This window comes from Thamnophis sirtalis, unplaced genomic scaffold, assembly GCF_051295495.1.
Source record: "Thamnophis sirtalis isolate CommonGarterSnake01/CBP01778 unplaced genomic scaffold, rThaSir2_p1.2 scaffold_4, whole genome shotgun sequence".
Taxonomy (NCBI): domain Eukaryota; kingdom Metazoa; phylum Chordata; class Lepidosauria; order Squamata; family Natricidae; genus Thamnophis; species Thamnophis sirtalis.
In genome coordinates, this window is record NW_028261384.1 from 140482568 (window position 1) to 140508594 (window position 26027).

Genomic DNA, 26027 nt, shown 5'->3' on the forward strand with positions numbered 1-26027 from the left:
CCACGGCCAAGCCGATCGGCGCCCGAGCCACGCTTTCTCGAGCTTTCACCGCCTCCCGCGTCTCTTACCGATTCCCCCGGTCACAAGAACCGCCGCCGGAGGCAGCCCGAGACTCGCCGGGCTTCTCGCGTTCAAATCTCCCTCTCGGAATCCGATTGGCTACCGCAGCCAGACGTCGCTCAACGCGCCGTTTGATTGGTTTTAAGGGACAGCGCGGCCTCTCGTTGAGCCACCGGCTTTTTGTATTGGCCGGCTCCTTGTCTGTGTGTGTGTGGGTGTGCTTCACTTCCATTGGACAATCCTTCCTCCGCGGAGGGGGAAGGGCTTCCGCCTGGAAAGCCGATTGGTCAGAGCGGGTGGGATTTGGACCCGTTCCAGAAGTTACTGATTGGCCGGATTTTTTTTTTTTTTTTGGAAGACTCCCCGCCCCATTTTCCACACGCTTAGCCAATCAGGACGAAGAAGAAAAGCTACCTCGGGAGATAAAAGCGGCCATTTTGAGAGGCTGGGGACATTGTAGTCGAAAAGCACCATTTAAAAAGACCGAGAAGGGGCGGGGTTTCCGTATAAGGAACAGGCAAGACAGCCAATGAACGACGCGCAGCTCTAAATAGAAAGGCATCTTAGCCAATCAGAAAGGAGACTGCGCACAGGAAGGATAATGCCGAAACGAGCACAAAAAGGAACTCCCCGGCCGCGGATGATGGGAGCTGTAGTTAACGAATTAAAAGCACCAAACCGAGTAAAAACAAAAATCAATTGCTTTGCATAGAAAATGCGCCACTTCCGAGTCCACAAGAGACGGTCCCTTCCTCATTGCACCCGTAGTTAGGTGTCGAACACGCGTTAGGCGAGTTCGCACGTTAGCCCTTTCTGCTTTTTGGTAGACACGAATCGAGAAGGACCGTCAGGAAAATCAGAAAGGAGCAAACCGGGGTGTTGCTGTTCCCCGGTTGGCGGAGACTCTAATCATCTCTCATGCCTCTCCATTCATCATTTTCTGTTCTCCCGGAGGAGGAACAGGTAAGGATATACCTCACTGACGATAACCCGCGTCTCTCCCGGGTGGCGGCTGCCCACCGCGGGACAACCGGCAAGGTCATGGTGACCCGCGCAGGTATTTCCCACGCATCCCAATTCCCTCGTGAAAAAACGTCATCAAGTTTCTTTTGTCGGCTCCCGTTGTTTTCGGTAGCATCCAAATCCCTCCCGGTGGCGGCGCCGGCTAATTTCCCAGCGACCCGTGCGCCGCTTGATCTGCATAAACCTGACGTCACGCCCGAGTCAAAAATAGCCCGGTGACGTCGCTCTCTTTAAATGCCCGGAGCGCCTTGCAGGATTGGGATTTTGGTGCAATTGCGTTGCGTCCGTTTAATCTTCCAGAAACGCCTTGCCTGGACAACTGGGAAAGGAGGAGGAGGACTGGGAGCTACTGGGACAGCCAAACAACAGCTGGGAGAGAATAAAAAGATAGGATCATGGATAAGAAGGGGGTTGGACTGGAAGACCTCCAAGGTCTCTTCCAACGCTGTTATTCCTATTCTATTCTATATTCTATTCCATATTTTCTATTCTATTCTCTATTCTATTCTATTCTATTCCATATTTTCTATTCTATTCTATCCTGTGGGAAGTTATCATCCAGCCCTCTCCCATGTCCTTTCATCAATCCTATTCTCTATTCTGTTCTATTCCATTCCATATTTTCTATTCTATTCTATCCTATACTCTGTTCTATTCCATTCCATATCTTCTTTTTTATTCTATTCTCTATTCTATTCTATTCTCTATTCTGTTCTATTCCATTCTATATTTTCTTTTCTATTCTATTCTCTATTCCATTCCATATTTTCTATTCTATTCTGTTCTATTCTCTATCCTGTTCTATTCCATTCCATATTTTCTTTTCTATTCTATTCTCTATTCCATTCCATATTTTCTATTCTATTCTATTCTCTATTCCATTCCATATTTTCTATTCTATTCTATATTCTGTTCCATTCCATTCCATATCTTTTCTATTCTATTCTCTATTCCATTCCATATTTTCTATTCTATTCTATCCTATTCTCTATTCTGTTCCATTCCATATCTTCTTTTTTATTCTATTCTCTATTCTGTTCTATTCCATTCCATATTTTCTTTTCCATTCTATTCTGTTCTATTCTCTATTCTGTTCTATTCCATTCCATATTTTCTTTTCTATTCTATATGCTATTCCATTCCATATTTTCTATTCTATTCTATCCTATTCTCTATTCTGTTCCATTCCACTCCATATATTTTCTATTCTATATTTTCTATTTTTCTCTATTCTATTCCATTCCATATTTTCTTTTCTATTCTATTCCATATTTTCTTTTCTATTCTCTATTCTATTCCATTCCATATTTTCTTTTCTATTCTGTTCTATTCTCTATTCTGTTCTATTCCATTCCATATTTTCTATTTTACTCTATTCTCTATTCTATTCTATATTTTCTATTCTATTCTATCCTATTCTCTATTCTGTTCCATTCCATTCCATATCTTTTCTATTCTATTCTCTATTCTATTCTATATTTTCTATTTTACTCTATTCTATGCTATCCTATCCTATTCTCTATTCTGCTCTATTCATTCCATATTTTCTATTCCATTCTTCATTCCAATCCATTTCATTCCATATTTTCTATTTTATTCTATTCTATTCATCCCCAGGACAAATGGAAAAGAAATGGAGGTGGGAGGACAGATTTTATTTTCCTGGGCTCCAAGATCACCGCAGATGGGGACGGCAGCCAAGAAATCAAAAGAGGCTTCTTCCTGGGGAGGAAAGCGATGGGAAATCTAGACAGCATCCTAAAAAGCAGAGACCTCACCCTGCCAACAAAAGGGTGTATAGCCAAGGCTGCTGGGAGGGGGAGCTGAGATTCTGCCTCCCCTTTTAAGGGAAATATTCTGCCCTTTTTAATATTCCCTACAATATTTCATTTTTCTAGGAGAGGGATGGATGCTAAGTTCTGGGCCGACGTCTGGTGAGCAAAGTCCCTGGAGTTCACTTAACGACCAGATGATTCACTGAACAACTGGAGGGATTCGGTTAACAACGCTGATGAAAAACCTAGGATGCAAATGAGGAGGTTGCTTAGCAGTGGAAAATCATGGAAAATTGAGGAATGCCCATCAACAAGAGGAGTAAAAAGGCTGTTTTATATACAGTATATACTAGCTGATAGCCCGGGTATGTATTTATCCCAATCCTGTGTTAGAGGGAGCCCCCTTATGGAGTACTGCCAAGCCGTTATCAAGGCAACTCTGCTGTGCTGTACAGTAGAAGCCATTTTAAGGCACAACAGGCTGTATCTTAACAGAACTTGAATCCAAAATGCACGTTATGTCTAGTGTGTATAATATGTATACATACATACATACATACATACATACATACATACATACATACATATAAAGACTTTTAATATTTGTGTGAAATTATTTGGGATGCAACAGGGGAAAATAGAATCGAGTTCTCCAGTCGATTTTTATTTTTTATTTATTTATTGGCAAAACGAAGGGAAGCGATGGCATTTCCCTCCACTTTTTCATTCTTGCACGGAGTTTTTTAGCACTGCAATTCCAGGTTGTGTAGTTTTGAAGGAAGAGAATGTCAGCTCCGCCACAGAATGAGGTTGCGACGTGGCGAACGAGGACGTTTATGGGAAATGCGATAGCACCTTCTTTAACTGATTCAGATTTCAGGGATGTCCAACTTTGGCAAATAGAAAACTTGTGGACTTCAACTCCCAGAATTCCCCAGCCGGTTTGTGGAAGGTTGGTAGATAGGTAGGAAGTTGGGAAGGAAGGAAGGAAGGAAAGAAAGAAGAATAGAGGAAGGGAAGAGGTCTATGGAGATTCTCAGTCATCCAGGTCATGGTTGTCCCAACGGTGTTTTTTCAAGAGGTAACAACTTTGTGGTTTTTCAGACAAACCTCCAAGTGGCCTCAAGGACCCTTTAAAAAGGATGCAAATGACCAGCTGTCCACAAGGAATAGAAATCCTTCCTTTCCCCACCATCCGGCCAGAACTGAAGAAGCTTCTTGGATAAGAAGCGAAATGTATTCAACCCCCCCCCCCCCCCAAAGTCCAGTTACCTCTTGAAAAAACACCTTTGGGACAGAAGGGAAATAGTGAATGGATGAGTGGGTGGAAGGATGGATGGATGGAAGGGAGTAAGCAAGGATGGATGGATGGAAGGATGGATGGAAGGAAGTAAGAATGGATGGAAGGGAGGAAGCAAGGATGGATGGATGGAAGGATGGATGGAAGGAAGGAAGGAAGAATGGATGGAAGGGAGGAAGCAAGGATGGATGGATGGAAGGAAGGATGGATGGAAGGAAGAAGGATGGCTGGATAGAAGGAAGGAAGGATGGATGGATGGATGGATGGATGGATGGATGGAAGGAAGGAAGAATGGATGGAAGGAAGAATGGGTGGAAGGAAGAATGGATAGATGGAAGGAAGGATGGATGGAAGGAAGGAAGGATGGATGGAAGGAAGCAAGGAAGGATGGATGGATGGATGGAAGGAAGGATGGAAGGAAGGAAGAATGGATAGATGGAAGGAAGAATGGATAGATGGAAGGAAGGAAGGATGGAAGGAAGGAAGGAAGGATGGATGGAAGGAAGGATGGATGAAAGAGGAAGCAAGGATGGATGGAAGGAGGGAAAGGAAGGATGGATGGAAGGATGGATGGATGGATGGATGGAAGAAAGAAAGGATGGATGGAAGAAAGGAAAGGAAGGATGGAAGGGAGGGAGGGAGGAAGCAAGGATGGAAGGAAAGGAAGGATGGATGGAAGGAAGGAAGAATGGATGGAAGGAAGGATGGATAGATGCAAGGATGGATGGATGGATGAAAGAGAGGAAGCAAGGATGGATAGAAGGATGGAAGGAAGGAAAGGAAGGATGGATGGAAGGGAGGGAGGAAGGATGGATGGAAGGAAGAATGGATAGATGGAAGGATGGATGGATGGATGAAAGAGGAAGCAAGGATGGATGAAAGGAAGGATGGAAGGAAAGGAAGGATGGATGGAAGAAAGAAAGGATGGATGGATGGATGGATGGAAGGAAGGAAGGAAGGGAAGGAAAATCCATCTATCTTAGAGTCCCAAAGGTGCCTTCTTGAGAGGCAACTGAACTTCCTTGTCTTCTCGTCCAAGAAGCTTCCATCCTAAAGCTGCCAAGGTTGGTAAATACTGCCTTGAATGAAAGACAGGAGTACCATCACAGATACAATATTGGAGGTCTGCCCTGAAGGAGTCCAAGCACTGAAGAAGATCCAGCTGCTTTTTAGGTCCATGGAATGGTGAGTAAAGATGGAGCTGGGAGCCAGAAACAGCTGATCGTCCTAAACGAAAGACATTTCACCTCCCTCTCACTCTCTGTTGGAGCTCCTCCTGCCCTGGGATTATCCGAACGAGAAGTCTCTTTTTGACCAGGGGTCGTCGCCCTCGTCCTCCTCCTCCTCACAACGGCTTCTTCTTGAGTCCGAAGACGGAGATGAAGAGGAAGATCTCGACCGTGGCAGGCAAGGCACTGGGTAGAGTGGGCGAAAAGGGAAGGATAAGTACCCCAAAAGAAGAGCGTTCCCCTTCTCCCTTCCTGAATCGGAGCGAACCCGGAATCCTCGCGAGGAAATTGGCGACCCCGCAGGGACGCTCGTCTACCTGCAAAAGCCCAGGATGTACCAGTACGTGACCGTCTCCCAGCGCTCAAAGACGAAGAACGAGAGGCAGATGGAAGCGCTGCAGTGGGCGGCCAATGCTAAGAAGGGTGCCGTCAGGGAAATCAACGGAGGAATTCGTTTCAAATGATTTGGTGGCCTAGAGGCGGAGCTCTCACCTCACAATCAGGAGTCTGCCTGTTCGATCCTAGGTAAAGGCAGATATTTCTCTCTCTCTGGGCACGATGAGAATATATATCTGCCAAATAGAACTCCGCACTGGTGACAGGGAATGGCATCCGGCCATTAAAACACCTCAGTTGCCCAAGACTCCATCCCGCGAGGAATTATGGGGGGGTCATTAAATGAAGGTGATGATTCCTGCCTTGGGGAACAGGTCCGCTCTCCTCAGCCCTCCGCACGAAGCGACCCCCGGTGAAAACCCCGTTTTAGACAAAAAAGGGCATGCATAGCCTTTAGAAGGCTTATAGAGTGCCCTGGGGGGTTGGGGGGGGGGCAGAATTGAGCAAAAAACAGCCCATTCTTTGCTCATTTCTGCCCTCCCCAGCCCCCAGAAGCACTCTGGAAGCCTCGTAAAGTCTATGCATGGCCATTTTAGTGAAGAGGGCAGGGTTTTGGGAGGAAAAAAATGCTGTATTCAGTGTATAAGATGCACCCAGGTTTTCAGCCTCTTTTTTGTGCGTCTTATACTCTGAAAAATACGGTGTGTGTATGGCTTGGCCTCCCCTGTTGGTGCATTCTCCCCCCCACTGGGCCGTTGCCATTGCCATTGCAGGGCCTTTTGTTGGGTGGGACTAGACTCCTTTTGGAATGCGGCTTTTGGACCTTTTGGAGTATATCTTCATCTGCTCTTTTATCTACACTTTCATCTGCCACGGCCATTGTTGCCTGATGCCGCCTTGGACCTGCGGCCACAGATAGCGCCACTACTGGCCGAGCGGGGGTACTTACAGTACATAGAAGGCCCTCTGCTTGCCTTAACCATCTTGGACTTTTTTTTGGACCTTCCCAGAACTATTCGCACTTTAAACCAATCAATTTTTATGCGCAATTTATAATTTCTTTCTTTTCTTTCACCTTTTTCTTCTGTCTTTGTATGGGTTATGCTTGAGGTACGCTTGAGATGGATGAATGTCCCACTTTTTTATGATCATATTGTTGTAATTTTGTGTTTTTAACTTCTTACGTGGGGACTGTTTGGGGGAGTGTATGAGTATGCGTGATTCGGAGGACCTGCCGGGAGTTGCGGGGGCCACGGGGGTGGTTGAGGGGACCAGAGACACGGGAGAGGGTCGGGGTATTGCGGTCGTAACAGGGAGGGGCAGATACGGCGGGGACTTTAGGGCAGGCCATTACCGGGGAAGGAGGGTTCGCTACATTACAGAGATCCCTCCTTCCGGCCCTAGGAGTCCCACTCCAAGACCAGATGGCGCAAGTAGTCAGGACCCTGGTCTCAGGCTGTTGTCGCTAAATGCCAGGTCTGTTGTACATAAAGCTCCTCTCGTCCGGGACTTAATTTTAGACGAGAGGGCAGACCTGGCATGTATTACTGAAACCTGGCTGGGCCCAGAGGGAGGAGTCCCCCTTGTAGAGCTGTGCCCAGAAGGATTTCAGGTGCTGCATCAGCCGAGAGCCCAGGGAAGGGGTGGGGGTGTGGCCGCTGTTATCCGAGAGTCGTTAGTTCCTCGTAGGGTCCCTGCTCCGGAGATTGTCGGGTGTGAGTCTTTGCTGTTAAAGTTGGACCTCAAGGGTCAAGTGGGTCTGCTGCTAACGTACCTGCCTCCCAACAGCGTTGCAGCAGCCCTCCCCTCGCTCCTCGAGTCGGTAGCCGAGCTGGCAATTGAGTTCCCTAGGTTGATGGTCCTGGGGGACTTTAATTTGCCGTCGCTCGGTGAAAACTCTGATGGGGCGCAGGAGTTCATGGCTTCCATGACAGCCATGGGCTTGACCCAAGTAATTCGGGGCCCAACCCATTCAGCGGGACACATGCTTGACCTCGTATTTCTCTCGGAGCAGTGGATTTGTGATCTTGGTCTGAGGGGGAGTGACATCATACCCCTGTCGTGGTCAGACCATTGCCTACTGAGGCTCGACTTCCGGAGGCCAAACCCCCACTGTAGGGAGGAGGAACCGACCAGGTGGTTCCGCCCCAGGCGTCTTATGGAGCCAGTAAGGTTCCAGACAGAGCTTGGGGTTATTCCTGACTCTTTCGCCCACAATCCGGTGGAGACTCTGGCTGCTGCGTGGCACTCGGCAGCGTCGGAGGCCCTCGACCGGATTGCGCCACTGCGGCTCCTCCGAGGCGGCGGATCCCGGAGACCCCCTTGGTTCACCGAGGAACTCCGGGAGATGAAGCGCCGGAGGAGATGCCTAGAGCACCGTTGGAGGTCCGATAAGTCCGAATCGAACCGGGCAATGGTAACCACCTGCACCAGGGAATACACCAGGGCACTTAGGGCAGCAAAAAGATCGCACATAGCCACCCTGGTAGCATCCGCTGAGTCCCGCCCAGCCGCCCTGTTTAGGATAACCCGCTCCCTATTGAACAAAAGGGAGGCGGGGGAACCCTTGCAGGGCAGAGCTGAAGAATATGCCCAATTCTTAGCGGACAAAATTGCTCGGTTTCGGTCGGACTTGGACTCCACCCCCGCAGTTCCAGCCGAGGCGCAGGGGGACCAAGTAGAACAGCTCTGGGTTGAGTTTCAAGACGTTACCCCCGGGGATGTGGACAAGGCCATGAGAGCTGTAAGTACTTCCACCTGCGTTCTGGATCCGTGTCCCTCATGGCTGGTTACTAACTGCAGTGAGGTGACACGAGGCTGGATCCAGGCGGTTGTGACCGCCTCCCTTCGGGAGGGGAACTTCCCCGCCGCACTGAAAGCGGCGGTGGTGAGACCCCTCCTGAAGAAACCATCCTTGGATCCAGCTGTTCTTAATAGCTATCGTCCAGTCTCCAACCTTCCCTTCCTGGGGAAGGTTGTTGAGAAGGTGGTGGCCTTCCAGCTCCAACGGTCCTTGGAGGAAGCAAACTACCTAGACCCCTTCCAGTCAGGCTTCAGGCCCGGTTACAGCACAGAAACCGCTTTGGTCGCATTGATGGATGATCTCTGGAGAGCCAGAGATGAAGGACGTTCCTCCATCCTGGTCCTCCTTGACCTCTCAGCGGCTTTCGATACCATCGACCATGGTATCCTTCTGCGACGACTGCGGGAGGTGGGAGTGGGAGGCACCGTGTTACGGTGGTTCTCCTCCTACCTCTCGGACAGGTCGCAGTCGGTGTTAGTGGGGGGGCAGAGATCGTCCCCTAGGCCCCTAAATTATGGGGTGCCTCAGGGTTCGGTCTTATCCCCCCTACTATTCAACATCTACATGAAACCGCTGGGAGAGATCATCCGCAGGCACGGGATTAGATACCATCAATATGCGGACGATACTCAATTGTATCTGTCCGCCCCGTGCCAAATCAATGAAGCGGTTGACGTGATGAGCCGGGGTCTTGAGGCCGTTATGGACTGGATGAGGGTGAACAAGCTTGTGCTCAACCCAGAAAAGACCGAGTGGCTGTTGTGTTTCCCTCCCAAAGATTTGGCTATTATTCCACCACTCAGGCTGGGGGGTCAAATTTTATACCCCTCAGAGAGGGTTCGCAACTTGGGAGTCCTCCTGGATCCACAGCTGTCATTTGACCACCACTTAACGGCTGTGACCAGGGGGGCATTCGCCCAGGTTCGCCTGGTGCGCCAGTTGCGACCCTACCTGAATCGGGAGGCTCTCACAACAGTCACTCGGGCCCTTGTGACCTCTAGGCTGGAATACTGCAATGTGCTCTACATGGGGCTGCCCTTGAGGAGCATCCGGCGACTTCAGCTAGTGCAGAATGCAGCCGCGCGAGTGATTGCGGGTGCACCCCGATTCACCCGCATAACACCTATCCTCCGCGAGCTGCGCTGGCTACCTGTTGATCTCCGGATGCGCTTCAAGGTGCTATTAATCACCCATAAAGCCCTACATGGCAGTGGATCTGGATACTTGAGAGACCGCCTTCTGCCAATTACATCCCTACGACCGATAAGATCTCATAGATTAGGCCTCCTCCGTATTCCATCGGCCAGCCAGTGTCGGCTGGCAACTACAAGGAGGAGGGCCTTCTCAGCAGTAGCCCCGACCCTTTGGAACGAGCTCCCCGTGGAGATTCGTACCCTCTCCACCGTCCAGGCCTTCCGCATAGCCTTGAAGAACTGGCTCGCCCGTCAGGCCTGGGGATAGGATAGTTACCCGCCCGAATGATGAGTGTTTGTTGTTTGCTATTTTATTACATGTTTTGTCCTACTGTCTGTATTCCCCTTTCCCAGTTTTTGTGTGAGCCGCCCTGAGTCCCCTCAGGGAAAAGGGCGGCCTACAAATTCTAATAAAATTCTAAAAATTCTAAATGTATGTGTATGTGTGTATATATATATGTATGTGTGTGTGTGTGTGTGTGTTTTATTTGTATATATATGTGTGTGTGTGCGTTTTATATAACAAAGGCAACAGTAAAAATATTGGGTTTCTGTCGTGATGGACTCTTGTGACGAGCCGATTGACAGATGATGGAAGCAGTAGACTTCCTCCCATAATTGGGGCATACCAGGGGTTGTGACACTATATATATATATATATATATATATATATATATATATATATATATATATATATATATATGTGTGTGTGTGTGTGTGTGTGTGTGTGTGTGTGTGTGTGTGTGTGTGTGTGTGTGTGTGTTTTTATTTGTGCTAATAAATAAAAAACTAATATATATATATATACATATACATATACACACACACACATACACACACATACACATATATACATCATATATACATATACATATGTGTGTGTGTGTGTGTGTGTGTTGTATTTTTGCAAAATACAAAAGGCAACAGTAAAAATATTGGGTTTCTGTCGTGATGGACTCTTGTGACGAGCCGATTGACAGATATGGAAGCAGTTAGCTTCCTCCCATAATTGGGGCTTACCAGGGGTTGTGACACTAAATATATATGTTATTTACTGGTATGCCCCAATTATGGGAGGAAGCTAACTGCTTCCATTATCTGTCAATATCAGCACAAATATAACATTATATATATATATATAAATTTGTGCTGATAAATAAATAAAGGGAGACTAGTATAGATTTATTTCAAGCTATTTAGCTCTGATCAGCTAGCCATACCCTTACTGGGATTTGAACCTGTGCTGTATTACATATTAAGCAGTTGTGTTAACCACTAAGCCACAAGGTTCTCCTCCTTTATCAGCTGAGCCAGGGAAATAGGTATGTATTTAGTGTCACAACCCCTGGTCTGCCCAAATATGGGAGGAAGCCTACTGCTTCCTTTCTCTGTCTATCGGCTCGTCACAAGAGACCATCAAGACAGAAAGCCGTGTATATATAAGCCTTCTTTCCCCCCTATATATATATATATGGTGAAATAAATAAGTTGTCCAGCTCCTTTGGGCCCCCTCCCGCAGCCCCTCCCTTTGCTGGCCTCGGACGCCGGGGATGAGGAGGGCCAACCTGCAAAATGCAAAGATCCACCAGTACAGGCTGCCATCCCACTGCTCAAAGAGGAAGAAGAGCAGCGCGACTCCGGCGGAAGCGTGGGCCAGGGTGGCTTGGCAAGAGAGGAGCCTCAGTCAGGGAGCACAACAGGCATGGAAGGCAGAGCCACCCACCCACCCTGGTCTGGGGGGAGGGGGGGGACACACACGCGGTGGGCTTTGGCGCTTGGCAAAGCGTCTGGGAGCTCAGCTGAACTAGGGACACAGGATTTAGGAAGGGAGGGAGGAAGGGAAGAGAGAAGGAGGGGAGGAAAGGAAGAAGGGAAGGGAGGAGAGGAAAAGACAGAAGGAGGGAAGGAAGAGGAGGAGGGAAGGGAAGAAGAAAGAAGGGAAGAGAGAAGGAGGGGAGGGAATGAGGAAAGGGAAGGAAAGAGGAAAGGAAGGAGAGGAAGGAAGGAAGGAAGGAAGAAGGGAGGAGAGGAAAAAATGAGAGGAGGGAAGGAAGAAGGGAGGAGAGAAAAAGATTGAAAGGAAAGGGAAGGAAAGAGGAAAAAGACAGGAGGGAAGGAAGGAGAGAAGGGAAGGAGCCAGGGAGCAAAGGAAGAAGGGAAGAGGGAAGGAGGGAGAGGGAAGGAAGGAGGAAAGGGAAGGATGAAAGGAAGGAGAGGAGGGAAGGAAGGAAGAGGAAAAGGGAGGAGAGGAAAAGACAGAAGGAGGGAAGGAAGAGGAGGAGGGAAGGAGGAAAGGAAGGATGAAAGGAAGGAGAGGAGGGAAGGAATGAAGAGGAAAAGGGAGGAGAGGAAAAGACAGAAGGAGGGAAGGAAGAGGAGGAGGGAAGGAGGAAAGGAAAGGGAAAGAAGGGAAGGAAGGGAAGGGGAGAGAGAAGGAGGGGGGAAGGAAGGAGGAAATGGGAGGAGAGAAGAGAAGGAAGAAGGAAAGGGAGGAGGGAAAAAGGAGGAGGGAAGAAAGGAAGGCGGGAGGAGAGAAAAATGATGGAAGGAGTGAAGGAAAAGAAAGGAAGAAGGAAAGGGAGGAGAGGAAAAAGACAGAAGGAGGGAAGGAAGGAGAGGAGGAGGGAAGGAGCCAAGGAAGGAGGAAAGGAAAGGGAAGAGAGAAGGAGGGAGAGGGAAGGAAGGAGGAAAGGGAAGGGAAGGAAAGAAGGGGGAAAGGAAGGAAGGAAGAACAGAGAAGTAATTGTGTAGCAAACTCCCTCACTCTTGAACGGCTAGAAAATATGGAGAGAAAAAGGAGTACAGATAGCCCTCAACTTACAACAATTCATTTAGTGGCCATTCAAAGTTACAACAGTGCTGAAAAAAAGTGACTTTTTCACCCCTGTGGCTGTTGCAGCTATCCCCCCCCCCACGCCCCCGTGGACCCGTGATCCAAAGTGAGGGGCCTGGCAACCCCGTGTCTCCCACAGCAACAGCAATTTTGGAGCCCACTGGGGTTGTAACCCGAGGACCCTCGGTAATCCCTTTTAATAAAAGCAGGTGACCTTAATCTGGAGATCTCTGCTCGCCTGCTGCGTGCGTTAATCCCAATCCTTCCTTAAAATGGCTCCGCAGGGCCTGGAAGCCAGATGGGGCATCAATACAAGAATTTACTCCTCTCCTTCATCATTATTATTTTTAATACATGTTTTCCTCCCGTGCCCTCACTTTGCGGAACAACTGATTCCCACCACAGTCAAACTATTCACTAAGACTAGATCTCTATTCTTCTTCTTCTCACCCTTCCTCGTCCCTTTTCTTCCTAGGACTGTGTGGCTGGCATCGTTATGGTTTCTACTGTTTTATTTCGTCTCCTAGTATAATTTTCATTGCTCATTTCGTATCCTGTGACGATTCCTAAGTGTTGTATCTTCCGATTCTTGAGGAGCATATTTTTTATGTGCACGGAGAGCTTATGCACTGAAGACAAATTCCTTGTGTCTCCAATCACAATCTATCTATCTATATTATATACAGTATCAATTTTGTTGTATTTAAGTACAATGGCAATAAAGATTATACATATTATATCTATCTATCTATCTATCTATCTATCTCTATCTATCATTCTATCTATCTATCTCTATCTATCTATCTATCATCTATCTATCATTCTATATCTATCTATCATTCTATCTATATCTATTTATCTACCTTTCTATCTCTATCTATCATTCTATCATTCTATCTATCTCTATCTATCATCTATCTATCTATTTCTTATATCTCTCTATCTCTTATATATCTCTATCTCGTATATATATCTGTCTCTATTTATCTATCTATCTTATATATCTATATATACATACATATCTATCTATTATATCTCTCTGTCTGTCTGTGTCTATCATCTATCTATAATATCTTTATCTATTATATCTATCTATCTATCTATCTATCTATCTATCTATCTATCTATCTATCTATCTATCTATCTCTTATATATCTCTATCTCGTATATCTCTCTAATTCTTATATCTCTCTATCTCGTATATATGTCTCTATTTATCTATCTATCTTATATATCTATATATACATACATATCTATTATATCTCTCTGTCTGTCTATCATCTATCTATAATATCTTTATCTATTATATCTATCTATCTATCTATCTCTTATATATCTCTATCTCTTATATCTCTCTATCTCTTATATATCTCTATCTCGTATATATATCTGTCTATTTATCTATCTATCTTATATATCTATATATACATACATATCTATCTATTATATCTCTGTCTGTCTGTCTGTCTATCATCTATCTATAATATCTTTATCTATTATATCTATCTATCTATCTATCTATCTATCTATCTATCATCTATCTATCTATCTCTTATATATCTCTATCTCTTATATCTCTCTATCTCTTATATATCTCTATCTCGTATATATATCTCTGTCTCTATCTATCTATCTTATATATCTATATATACATACATATCTATTATATCTCTCTGTCTGTCTGTCTGTCTATCATCTATCTATAATATCTTTATCTATATCTATCTATCTATCTCTTATATATCTCTATCTCTTATATCTCTCTATCTCGTATATATCTCTCTGTCTCTATTTATCTTATATATCTATATATACATACATACATATCTATTATATCTCTATCTGTCTGTCTGTCTATATCTATCTATAATATCTTTATCTATTATATCTATCTATCTATCTATCTATCTATCTATCTATCTCTTATATATCTCTATCTTATATATCTCTATATCGTATATATCTGTCTCTATTTATCTATCTTATATATCTCTATCTATATCTAGCTATACATACATACATACATATCTACCTATTATATCTCTGTCTGTCTGTCTATCTATCTATATCTTTATTATATCTATCTATCTCTTATATATCTCTTATATATCTCTATCTCTTACATATCTATATCTATATCTATATATACATACATACATACCTATCTAATATCTATCTGTCTGTCTGTCTGTCTGTATCATCTATCTATCTATCTATCTATCTATCTATCTATCTATCTATCTATCTATCTCTTATATATCTGTATCTATCTATATCTATATATACATACATACATACATATCTATTATATCTGTCTATCATCTATCTATAATATCTTTATTATATCTATCTATCTATCTATAATATCTTTATCTATTCTTTCTATCTATCTATCTATCTATCTATCTATCTATCTATCTATCTATCTCTATCTATCTATCTATCTATCTATCTATCTATCTATCTATCTATCTATCTATCTATCAATCATCTATCCAAAAACAGTTCTGTGTGTGTGTCTGTGTGTGTGTGTGTGTCCCAGCATAACTCTGGAACGCCTTGAGCAATTTCAACCAAACTTGGTACACAGATGACTTACTCTCTGGAAACAAATATTGTGGGGATAAGACACCACTAACGCCCCTCGGTGTATCTGTTCTGTTAAGATACAGCCTGTTGTGCCTTAAAATGGCTTCTACTGTACAGCGCAGTGGAGTTGCCATGACAACGGCTTCACAGTACTCCATAAGGGGGCTCCCTCTGGTAAGGGGGGAAAATCCAACGTTAGAAATTACGTTTAGTCTGGACATTTTCCCACTATAAATAAATCCTCGGGCAACGGCGGCTAGTTGGCCAATAAAGAATTCTATTCTATTCTCTTTCTGAAGTGTGGGAAACGGACCAGGATGCTGCCATCGTTCGTAAACACCGACCAGTCACCGAGCGTCCAAACTGTGGTCTCAGAACGTGGCGGGATGGTGTGAGGACAGGCCGTAAGTCACTTTTCCCCATGAAGTCATCGTTAAATGAACGGTCGTAAGTTGAGGATTACTTTCTGGGCAATTTGCTTTCACGGGTTTGAAGTCGAGTCGTTTTCTCAGCTGCTTTTTTTTTAAGGGAAGGTTCTCTCTCTTCCCAGCCCGCCCTCTGATCCCCGTTTTTCTTGACGGAAGGATACAAAGCAGACTCTGCGCGTTGTTGAACATGGAGACCCCGGAGAGGAAGCCGGCCAGCTCTACCACAAACAGCCCGAGGGTGACGGACAGGGCCACGATCATCCTAGAAAAAGTGTGAGGAGACACAGGCTGAGGAGAAAATTGCAGAGAGATTCAAGGGCCAATACTGTTGTGGCCTAAATTGCGACGCGCCGGGCAAAGCGGGCAAATCCTTTCAATATTAATCTTTAAATCGTCTGCTCCTCGCTTTTGGTGGTGGTTTTAATCTGGGCCAACAACGTTCGACGCACTTTCGCGAAACCCAGAAAGCGTGAAATGGCGGCTCTCCCCCCCCCCCCCCCTGCGCGGGCTTCTTTTAAAATGCCAACTGATAAATACAATAAATATCCTGCAGGCCGAAGCAGGGAAATCTTATCGGTCGGTATGAAAATGGGTGTGTGCGTCTGGGTGTGCGTGTTCCAGCGTTAACTCTGGAACGCCTGGGCTGCTAAAATGAAAAAGGACTGAATCAGGGGTTGGGTTCCGGCAGAGAGGACTGCCGGTTTGCTCAGGGGAGCACCGTGGCCGTACGCTGTGCGCAATAAATTGCTCTGCGCATGCGCAGAAGCAAAAGACAAGATGGCGGCACCTATGGGAGAACTGGTCTGGGGGCGTGGCAGGCCTGGGTCACTACCAGCTACAACGACCCAGGCCGCAAAGCTACTACTGGCCGAATCGGTTGAAACTGATAGGAACCCACCACTGGGCTGAATTATAACTACAGGGTCAAATCACAGTACTTTTTGACAGTGATAAGTGATAATTCAATCATTTCCCCATCTAATACAGGATTAGCATAAATACATACCTGGGCAAATGCCGAGTTATCAGCTAGTATACAGTATTTCACAACCAGCTTCAAGCTCTGTGGACTTCAACTCCCAGAATTCCCCTGGGCCTCTTAAGAACCAATAATCTGGGGTTGTTGTTTTTGCAAGTTCAATAAATACGCTTAAAAATCCCACGATTTGGGTCACTTCCGCTGCAAGGCCATGAAGAACCCAAAACTGACTCCGATCCCGAGTACAGGGAGTTAAGCTTCCAAAGCTGCCATACCCATCCTCCTCAGCCCCCAGCCCTGTCAGCCATTGTCCCTCAGTGGACAGAGAAATCAAGGAACTTGGAGATAGCCAGTGATGGGACTCAGACGGTTCGAGACGGTTCGGGAAAACCGGTTGTTAAATTGCTGGCTGGCCACGCCCCTTCCAGGAGTCCCCATGCGCCCCTTTTTGGCTCCCAGCTAAGTGCAGGGAGGCCTACTAGACAAAATGGGGTGCAGGGGGATGGGGGTGCAGCGCCCCCTCCACCTCATTTTTGCTCCCAGGGGGTGTTCTGGCCCACCAGTGGATTGTGGCAGCAGATTCGGACAGTGAGGAGGTTGGGGAGGAAGATGGGCCAGTCCTGGAGTCTGGGGAAGGCTCGGACAAGGGCTCTGTGTCGGAGGCAGAGAGGGGGCCAGGGCCATCTGACAGTTACCAGCTGCCTTCAGAGTCAGACCTCCGTGAGGCAGAAGAACAGCTGAAGCCTGTTCCCAGTGTGCGCATGCGCAGAGTTGCCAGACGAAGGGAAGAGCTAAAGAACAGGGGTCGACTTGGGGAATAAGGTCATTGGTGGCCGATGAATGGCCCCTCCCAGAGGAAATAAAAGAGGAGCGACAGGGGAGTGGAGTTTGCAGGAGACAATTAGTTCCCTTCATTGGTTCGGGACTCTCCGAGACTCCTTGCCAAGTTCTACAGATGTCACCCTGGCCACTCTCCAAGCCAGATAAGGTCTGTGACCGTAAATCCTCCCTTGAAAGACTTTGCTGGATGGGAAGGAGCAGAATTCACAGTCAATGAATCAAAGGGGATTTTGTCGGGACCAGGAGTTTGCGCCAGGCTCTCGGGAAGCCTCGCTCAGAACAGGTGGGTGCAGGAAGCTGAGTGCTGCCTGTCACACACCCATGGCCCCGCCCACCACAGCCACACCCACAATAGCCACGCCCACTCCACTGGTCATTAGGGCCCAGAACCGGTTGTTAAATTATTTGAATTCCACTACTAGAGAGAGCCACATTTGTAGCAGCCCCAAAATTCTCTCTTTTTACTCCGGGAAAGGATGGGGGAGAATCTTCTTCTTCTCCCTTGTTGACCCAAAAGCAAAACAGCCTCCAGAACCAGGAAAATCTCTCAAACATTATTATTATTATTTTTTTAAAAGGTGGATTTGAGCAGCAGGGATCCAAATGACTCACTCGGTGTCTCGGCGGTTATATTCTTCCGGCGTGCACTGGAGCGGGAGGGAAGCCCGGACGTTGTTTTCCTGGGGGACAAAAATGAAAGGGAATCAAAGAGGGGACAGGTTGGGGGGGGGTGCAGCCTGCAGGAACATCTGGCTAAGGGACGCTAGGCTCTCTCCAGTCGTGGTTTTGGAGAGGTAGGGGGCAGAGGTGGGTTCCTACCAGTTCGCACCTATCGTGACCCTTTCAAAACCGCGTTCCACAAAAGCGCGGTCGACGAAAGCGCGTATGTGACGTCATCACAGCGCGACGAAAAAGATAGAAAAATTGGAATAAAAATTAAATTACAGCAAGCCGATTCACATAAAGGTAAGGGTTAGGTTTAGGGTTAGGGTTAGGGTTAGGTTAAGGGTTAGGGTTAGGTTTAGAGCGTTAGCGTTACGTTTAGCGTTAGGTTAAGGGTTAGCGTTAGGTTTTTCGTTAGGTTAAGGGTTAGGTTTAGGGTTAGGTTTAGGGTTAGGTTTAGGGTTAGGTTTAGGGTTAGGTTAAGGGTTAGGTTAAGGGTTAGGTTTAGGGTTAGGTTTAGGGTTAGGTTTAGGGTTAGGTTTAGGGTTAGGTTAAGGGTTAGGTTTAGGGTTAGGTTTAGGGTTAGGTTTAGGGTTAGGTTTAGGGTTAGGTTTAGGGTTAGGTTTAGGGTTAGGTTAAGGGTTAGGTTTAGGGTTAGGTTTAGGGTTAGGTTAAGGGTTAGGTTTAGGGTTAGGTTTAGGGTTAGGTTTAGGGTTAGGTTAAGGGTTAGGTTTAGGGTTAGGTTTAGGGTTAGGTTAAGGGTTAGGTTAAGGGTTAGGTTAAGGGTTAGGTTAAGGGTTAGGTTTAGGGTTAGGTTTAGGGTTAGGTTAAGGGTTAGGTTAAGGGTTAGGTTTAGGTTTAGGTTTAGGTTTAGGTTTAGGGTTAGGGTTAGGGTTAGGTTTAGGTTTAGGGTTAGGTTTAGGGTTAGGTTAAGGGTTAGGTTTAGGGTTAGGTTTGGAGGGGTTAGGGTAAGGTTTTCGCTTTATTTTTACATTTTTCGATCTTTTTCGTCGCGCTGTGATGACGTCACATACGCGCTTTCGTCGACCGCGGTTTTGTCTCCCGCGGTTTTGTGGTACTACCCGCACCTATTCGGTAGAACTGGTTCGTCAAATCTACCGAACCAGTTAGAAGAGGTTCCACCAGTGGACCCGGAAAGCAGGCCACACCTACAAAATTTTTTGAAACCCACCACTGCTAAAGGGTTAGGGGTGCAAGGATCTTGTAACTTGACAGCTTTAAGATTTGCATGCTTCAGTGCCAGAGTTCCTGAGCCAACGTGACTGGAGGAGGAATTCTGGGAGTTGAAGTCCACAAGTCTTAAAGCTGTCAACTTTGAACACCCCTGGGTTGTTTTTTTCTAAAGGGTTAGGGGTGCAAGGATCTTGTAAATTGACAGCTTTAAGACTTGCACGCTTCAAATGCCGGAGTTTCCGAATAGCTACTTGGACCGACCTAAGTACTAATTCATAATTTCATATCCGGTCACATGGGCGGCAAGCCACTCCCATCCGGTCACATGGGCGGCAAGCCACACCCACAAAGGAGGCCACCCCCAGAGTAGGTTCCAACAATTTTTGAAACCCACCACTGGTTAGGGGGGCACCTAAGCCCGGCCTCTCCCTGGTTTTCTCCAAAGGTTTGATGGAGGAAGGCAGAGGATGGATGGATGGATGGATGGATGGATGGATGGATGGATGGATGGATGGATGGATGGACGGATGGGGAGGTTCCCCTTTGTCTTTCTGATGACCCCAGCAGGATTGCCAGGAAGGGGGGGCGGGCAGAAAGGGCAGGGGATTCAGACAGCATCCAAGGTGGGTGGAAGAGCTGCGGAGATGGATACAAAATGGATACACCCCTCCACCTCTCGATCTATCCATCTGTCTATCATTTCATTCTCTCTAGCTGTCTATCATATCTGCCTGCCTATCCTGCCTATCCCCTATATATCTTTCATCTATCCTTATCAGAGGATAGAGGATCCTCTGATGAGAGGGTAGACACAATGGATCTCCACCTCCTGTATATCTATCTAATCTATCTAGAGCGATCTATCTTATTTGCTTGCTTCTTAGTAACCTGTGACTATCACGAAGTATTGTATCTTATGAGTCTTGATGAATGTGTTTTTTCTTCTTTTTTCCTTTTATGTACACTGAGAGCTTATCCACCAAGGACAAATTCCTTGTGCGTCCACTCACACTTGGCCAACAAAGAATTCTATTCTATTCTATTCTACTCTTCTATATATTCTTCTCTTCTCTTCTCCTCTCTATTCCATTCCGTTCATTTCTATCTATCTCCCTCCTATGTATCTTTCATCTATCATTTCTATATCTATATCCACCCACCCATACATTCATCCATCTATATCATCTATCTCCCTCTCCTATTTATCTTTCACCTATCTTTTCTATCATTATCTACCATCCATCCATCCATCCATCCCCTATGTAACTTTCATCTACCATTTCTATCATCTATATCCATCCATCCATCCATCCTCTATCTCTATCATCTATCTATCTATCTATCTATCTATCTATCTATCTATCTATCTATCTATCTATCTATCTATCTATCTATCTATCTAATCTATCTCCCTCTCCTATCTTTCACTTATCCTTTCTATCATTATCTACCCTCTCCATCCATCCATCCATCCATCCATCCATCCCCTATGTAACTTTCATCTACCATTTCTATCATCTATATCCATCCATCCATCCATCCATCCTCTATCATCTATCTATCTATATCATCTATCTCCCTCTCCTATCTTTCACCTATCCTTTCTATCATTATCTACCCTCTCCATCCATCCATCCATCCCCTATGTAACTTTCATCTACCATTTCTATCATCTATATCCATCCATCCATCCATCCTCTATCTCTATCATCTATCTATCTATCTATCTATCTATCTATCTATCTATCTATCTATCTATCTATCTATCTATCTATCTATCTAATCTATCTCCCTCTCCTATCTTTCACTTATCCTTTCTATCATTATCTACCCTCTCCATCCATCCATCCATCCATCCATCCCCTATGTAACTTTCATCTACCATTTCTATCATCTATATCCATCCATCCATCCATCCATCCTCTATCATCTATCTATCTATATCATCTATCTCCCTCTCCTATCTTTCACCTATCCTTTCTATCATTATCTACCCTCTCCATCCATCCATCCATCCCCTATGTAACTTTCATCTACCATTTCTATCATCTATATCCATCCATCCATTCTCGATCTCTATCATCTATCTCCCTCTCCTATGCATCTTTCATCTATCCTTTCTATTATTATTACCATCCATCCATCCCTCAACTATGTGACTTTCATCTACATTTCTATCATCTATATCCATCCATCCTCGATCTCTATCATCTATCTATCTATCTATCTATCTATCTATCTATCTATCTATCTATCTATCTATCTATCTATCTATATCATCTATCTCCCTCTCCTTTCACCTATCCTGTCTATCATTATCTACCCTCTCCATCCATCCATCCATCCATCCCCTATGTGACTTTCATCTACCATTTCTATCATCTATATCCATCCATCCATCCTCGATCTCTATCATCTATCTCCCTCTCCTATGCATCTTTCATCTATCCTTTCTATTATTATTACCATCCATCCATCCCTCAACTATGTGACTTTCATCTACATTTCTATCATCTATATCCATCCATCCTCGATCTCTATCATCTATCTATCTATCTATCTATCTATCTATCTATCTATCTATCTATCTATCTATCTATCTATCTCCCTCTCCTTTCACCTATCCTGTCTATCATTATCTACCCTCTCCATCCATCCATCCATCCATCCATCCATCCCCTGTGACTTTCATCTACAATTTCTATCATCTATATCCATCCATCCATTCTCGATCTCTATCATCTATCTATCTATCTATCTATCTATCTATCTATCTATCTATCTATCTATCTATCTATCTATCATCTATCTATCTATCTATCTATCTATCTATCTATCATCATCTATCTATCTATCTATCTATCTATCTATCTATCTATCTATCTATCTATCTATCTATCTATCTATCTATATCATCTATCTCCCTCTCCTATCTTTCACCTATCCTTTCTATCATTATCTACCCTCTCCATCCATCCATCCATCCATCCATCCATCCATCCATCCATCCATCCATCCCCTATGTGACTTTCATCTACCATTTCTATCATCTATATCCATCCATCCATCCTCGATCTCTATCATCTATCTCCCTCTCCTATGCATCTTTCATCTATCCTTTCTATCATTATCTACCCTTTCCATCCATCCATTCCCCCATCGACCGTTTCTATCATCTGTCATCCATCCATCTATTTCTATCTCTACGTGATTTTTATCCCACTTTTATTACTTTAGGTGTCCATTCGCCCTGGGCCAACTTGCCACGGGACACCTCACTCTGGGACAAGAGTTACACTAATATCAAAGAAATGGTCGAATAGAATCGTTTTTAAAAAAGGACGCAAAAGGAGGGACAGGATGAAATGCAAAGGGCAAAAATGACAATATTTTTGCGTTTATTTTAAAGAATGACATAAAATTGTTAAATTGATGGCCGTGCGAGCTGTCCCATTCGACTCCTCAAAGACTCTATTTTTATTTTGGGATGAAACATCCTAAAAAGGAAAACCAGACCGAGAGCAAAGGGAAAATATTTGGGAAAAGGTCCCAGGAATTGAAACTAGGAAGAAGAGACTCACCCTGGACCAGAAGATGGTGATGACAATGACCAGGTGAGCTGTGAGGACCAGGAATCGAGCGGGAACCAATCCGCTGACCAACGGCATCTTCTCCCACCCTGCAAAAAGACCGAGACAATCCTCACAGCCCGAGGAAAAAAACATCTTGACCCAGAAGGCAGAATAACAAAGAGGGGAAGGGGCTTCGGAGATCTTCTAGTCCAGCCCCCTGCTCAAGCAGGAGACCCACTGCCATTTCAGACCAATGTTGTCCAATCTCTTCTCCAAAACCTTCAGGGTTGGAGAACCCACCACTCGTGTTCCACGGATTAATTGTTCCTACGATCAAGAAATTCATCCTTAACTCCAGGTATCTTCTCTCTTTGATTAGTTTCCAACCATTGTTTCTTGTCCTGCCTTCAGGGGCTTTGGAGAATAATTTCACCCCCTTCTTCTTTGGGGCAGCCCCTCAAACGTTAGAAGACTGTTATTATGTCGCCCCTGGACCTTTTCTTCATTGACCAAGTCCGGCAGCCATTCATCATGTTGTTGTTGTTAGTTGTGAAGTCGTGTCCGACCCATGGCGACCCCATGGATGACGTTCCTCCAGGCCTTCCTGTCCTCTACCATCCTCCGGAGTCCACTGAAGCTCACGCCGGCTGCTTCAGTGACTCCATCCAGCCACCTCCTTCTCCATCGTCCAATTCTTCTTTTGCCCATCGTTCCCAGCATTGGGCTCTTCTCCAGGGAGTCCTTCTTTCTCATTAAGTGGCCGAAGTACTTGAGTACACTCCACTCCACTCCACTCCACTCCTGTTCTCTATCCTATCCAGTTCTGGTTACCATAATATAAAAAATATGTTTTTAAGAAGATGTTGGATAGCCATTTATCTGAAAAAGTGTAGGGTTTCCTGCCTAGGCAGGGGGTTGGACTAGAAGACCTCCAAGGTCCCTTCCAACTCTGATTCTATTCTATCCTATCCTATCCTATTCCATATTCTATTCTATACTCTATTCTATACTCTATATTCTATATACTATATTATGTTCTTTATTCTATATTCTATTCTATATTCTATATTCTGTTCTATATTCTGTTCTATATTCTGTTCTATATTTTCTATTCTATTCTATTCCATTCCATTCCATTCCATTCCATTCCACTCCACTCCTGTTTTCTATCCTATCCAGTTCTGGTTACCATAATATAAAAAATATGTTTTAAAGAAGATGTTGGATAGCCATTTGTCTGAAACGGTGTAGGGTTTCCTGCCTAGGCAGGGAGTTGGACTAGAAGACCTCCGAGGTCCCTTCCAACTCTGATTCTATTCTATATTCTATCCTATCCTATTCCATATTCTATTCTATTCTATACTCTATTCTATATATATTCTATATACTATATTATGTTCTTTATTCTATATTCTATTCTATATTCTATATTCTGTTCTATATTCTGTTCTATTCCATTCCATTCCATTCCACTCCACTCCTGTTCTCTATCCTATCCAGTTCTGGTTACCATAATATAAAAAATATGTTTTAAGATGTTGGATAGCCATTTATCTGAAACGGTGTAGGGTTTCCTGCCTAGGCAGGGAGTTGGACTAGAAGACCTCCGAGGTCCCTTCCAACTCTGATTCTATTCTATATTCTATTCTATTCTATTCTATTCTATTCTATCCTATCCTATTCCATATTCTATTCTATTCTATACTCTATTCTATACTCTACTCCATTCTATATACTATATTATGTTCTTTATTCTATATTGTATTCTATATTCTGGTCTATATTCTATTCTATTCTATTCTATTCTATTCTATTCTATTCTATTCCATTCCATTCCATTCCATTCCATTCCACACCACTCCTGTTTTCTATCCTATCCAGTTCTGGTTACCTTAATATAAAAAAATATTTTTTTAAAGAAGATGCTGGATAGCCATTTGTCTGAAACAGTATAGGGTTTCCTGCTTAAGCAGGGGGTTGGACTAGAAGACCTCCAAGGTCCCTTCCAACTCTGCTATTGTATTGTATTGTATTGTATTGTAAATTGATGTGAGGTGGTAGTGCCAACCTGTATTCAGGTAGTCCTCAACATACAGCATTCGCTTAGCGACCGCTGGAAGTTACAACGGCACTGAAAAAACACAGACTTGTGACCGTTTCTCGGGCTTATGACCGTTGTCACGCGCCCCCCCCCCCAGTCCCTTGATCCAAATTCAGACCATCTTGGCCACCCGGTTCCTATTTACGACGGTCCCAAGATTGTGCGACCGCCATGTTAGTCATTAACGACTGCAGCGATTCGATTCACGACGGTGGCAAGGAAGGTCGTAAGGTGGGGCCAAACCCACTTAACAACGGTCTTGCTTAGCAAGGGGAATTTGGAGGGAAACCTGTATCGGGATCTGTTTTCGCCACCTGGGAACCTACAAGGTCAACGGAGTCCTGGGATTTCTTCAGATCCGGTTCTTTTATCGGGGTTCACTCAGGACCCCCCATCTTTGGGGTGCAGAAATCCAGCTGCTGATTTCCCCCTTTCAGAGATCCAGGATCGTTCTTCTTTTAATCTTCTTCTTCTTTCTAAAAGAGAAAATCAATGGAAAATTAATATTTTGAAATAATAATAATAATGCAAATAAATACATCCTTTGCAAATCCTTTGGGCCAGACTTTTTCCTTTTTGGCCCGGCCTACCTCGCAGGGTTGTTGTTGCGGGATGGGAGGGGGGGGGAAAAAGAGAGGAGCCTGGAAAGCCTGAGGTCTCCTGAGAGCATCCAAACCCCTCCAAAGTCCTTGGAGAGGGGCCCATTCGTGCCAGTTTTCGCTCCCTACGTCCCTCCAGTCTTTTTGCCTCAGGAGGCTGCGTTCACACGTGTCTCTTAACACGGATTAACCCGTTTAAGGGGTTTGCGCAAGGGGGGGGCTCAAATCAACCAATCCGGCCGGGCTCCCTAAACACGTGACCCCACCAAAGCGCCAACCCTGCTCAACACCCAGGCCTACTCCGCTTGTCGTGTAAACGCAGCCACATTTTTTACAACATATTTGGTTTTCGCCCCAAAATGCTCTCTTGCCTCACTACCGACACTCCTCTACCCGTCCAGCATACCCGCTTCCCGCCCGCAGATCAAGCGAGCTCCCTTGAAGCCTCAGGCCGCGGGTTTGGTTGCTAGGCCGCAGCGTTGCCCAGGCAACCGCCTAGGCCCAGCCTCT

General features: G+C 45.2%; 1 protein-coding gene and 1 non-coding gene across 4 annotated transcripts; both read right to left on the bottom strand.

The window, feature by feature from the left end:
- Positions 1 to 915: 915 nt before the first annotated feature.
- LOC148046908 (U8 small nucleolar RNA) lies at positions 916 to 1046 on the bottom strand. The gene has a single exon (XR_015696544.1). It is a non-coding gene; the product is annotated as a U8 small nucleolar RNA (small nucleolar RNA).
- A 4077-nt stretch (positions 1047 to 5123) lies between these two features.
- Positions 5124 to 26027, bottom strand: TMEM107 (transmembrane protein 107). 3 transcript variants are annotated; one of them, XM_087714277.1, is made up of 7 exons: positions 25924 to 26027; positions 25245 to 25394; positions 22827 to 22924; positions 18001 to 18068; positions 15731 to 15831; positions 11285 to 11381; positions 5124 to 5573 (listed from the first exon to the last, which is right to left on the bottom strand). In XM_087714277.1, the coding sequence occupies exons 3-7, from the start codon at positions 22911 to 22913 to the stop codon at positions 5504 to 5506; spliced, it is 423 nt and encodes a 140-aa protein (XP_087570403.1). In that variant the 5' UTR covers positions 22914 to 22924; positions 25245 to 25394; positions 25924 to 26027; the 3' UTR covers positions 5124 to 5503. The 3 variants fall into 3 exon arrangements, with proteins under 3 accessions (XP_087570403.1, XP_087570402.1, XP_087570401.1); XM_087714276.1 differs by lacking the exons at positions 11285 to 11381; positions 25245 to 25394; positions 25924 to 26027 and adding an exon at positions 5705 to 5801 and having other exon boundaries at positions 22827 to 22998; XM_087714275.1 differs by lacking the exons at positions 25245 to 25394; positions 25924 to 26027 and having other exon boundaries at positions 22827 to 22995.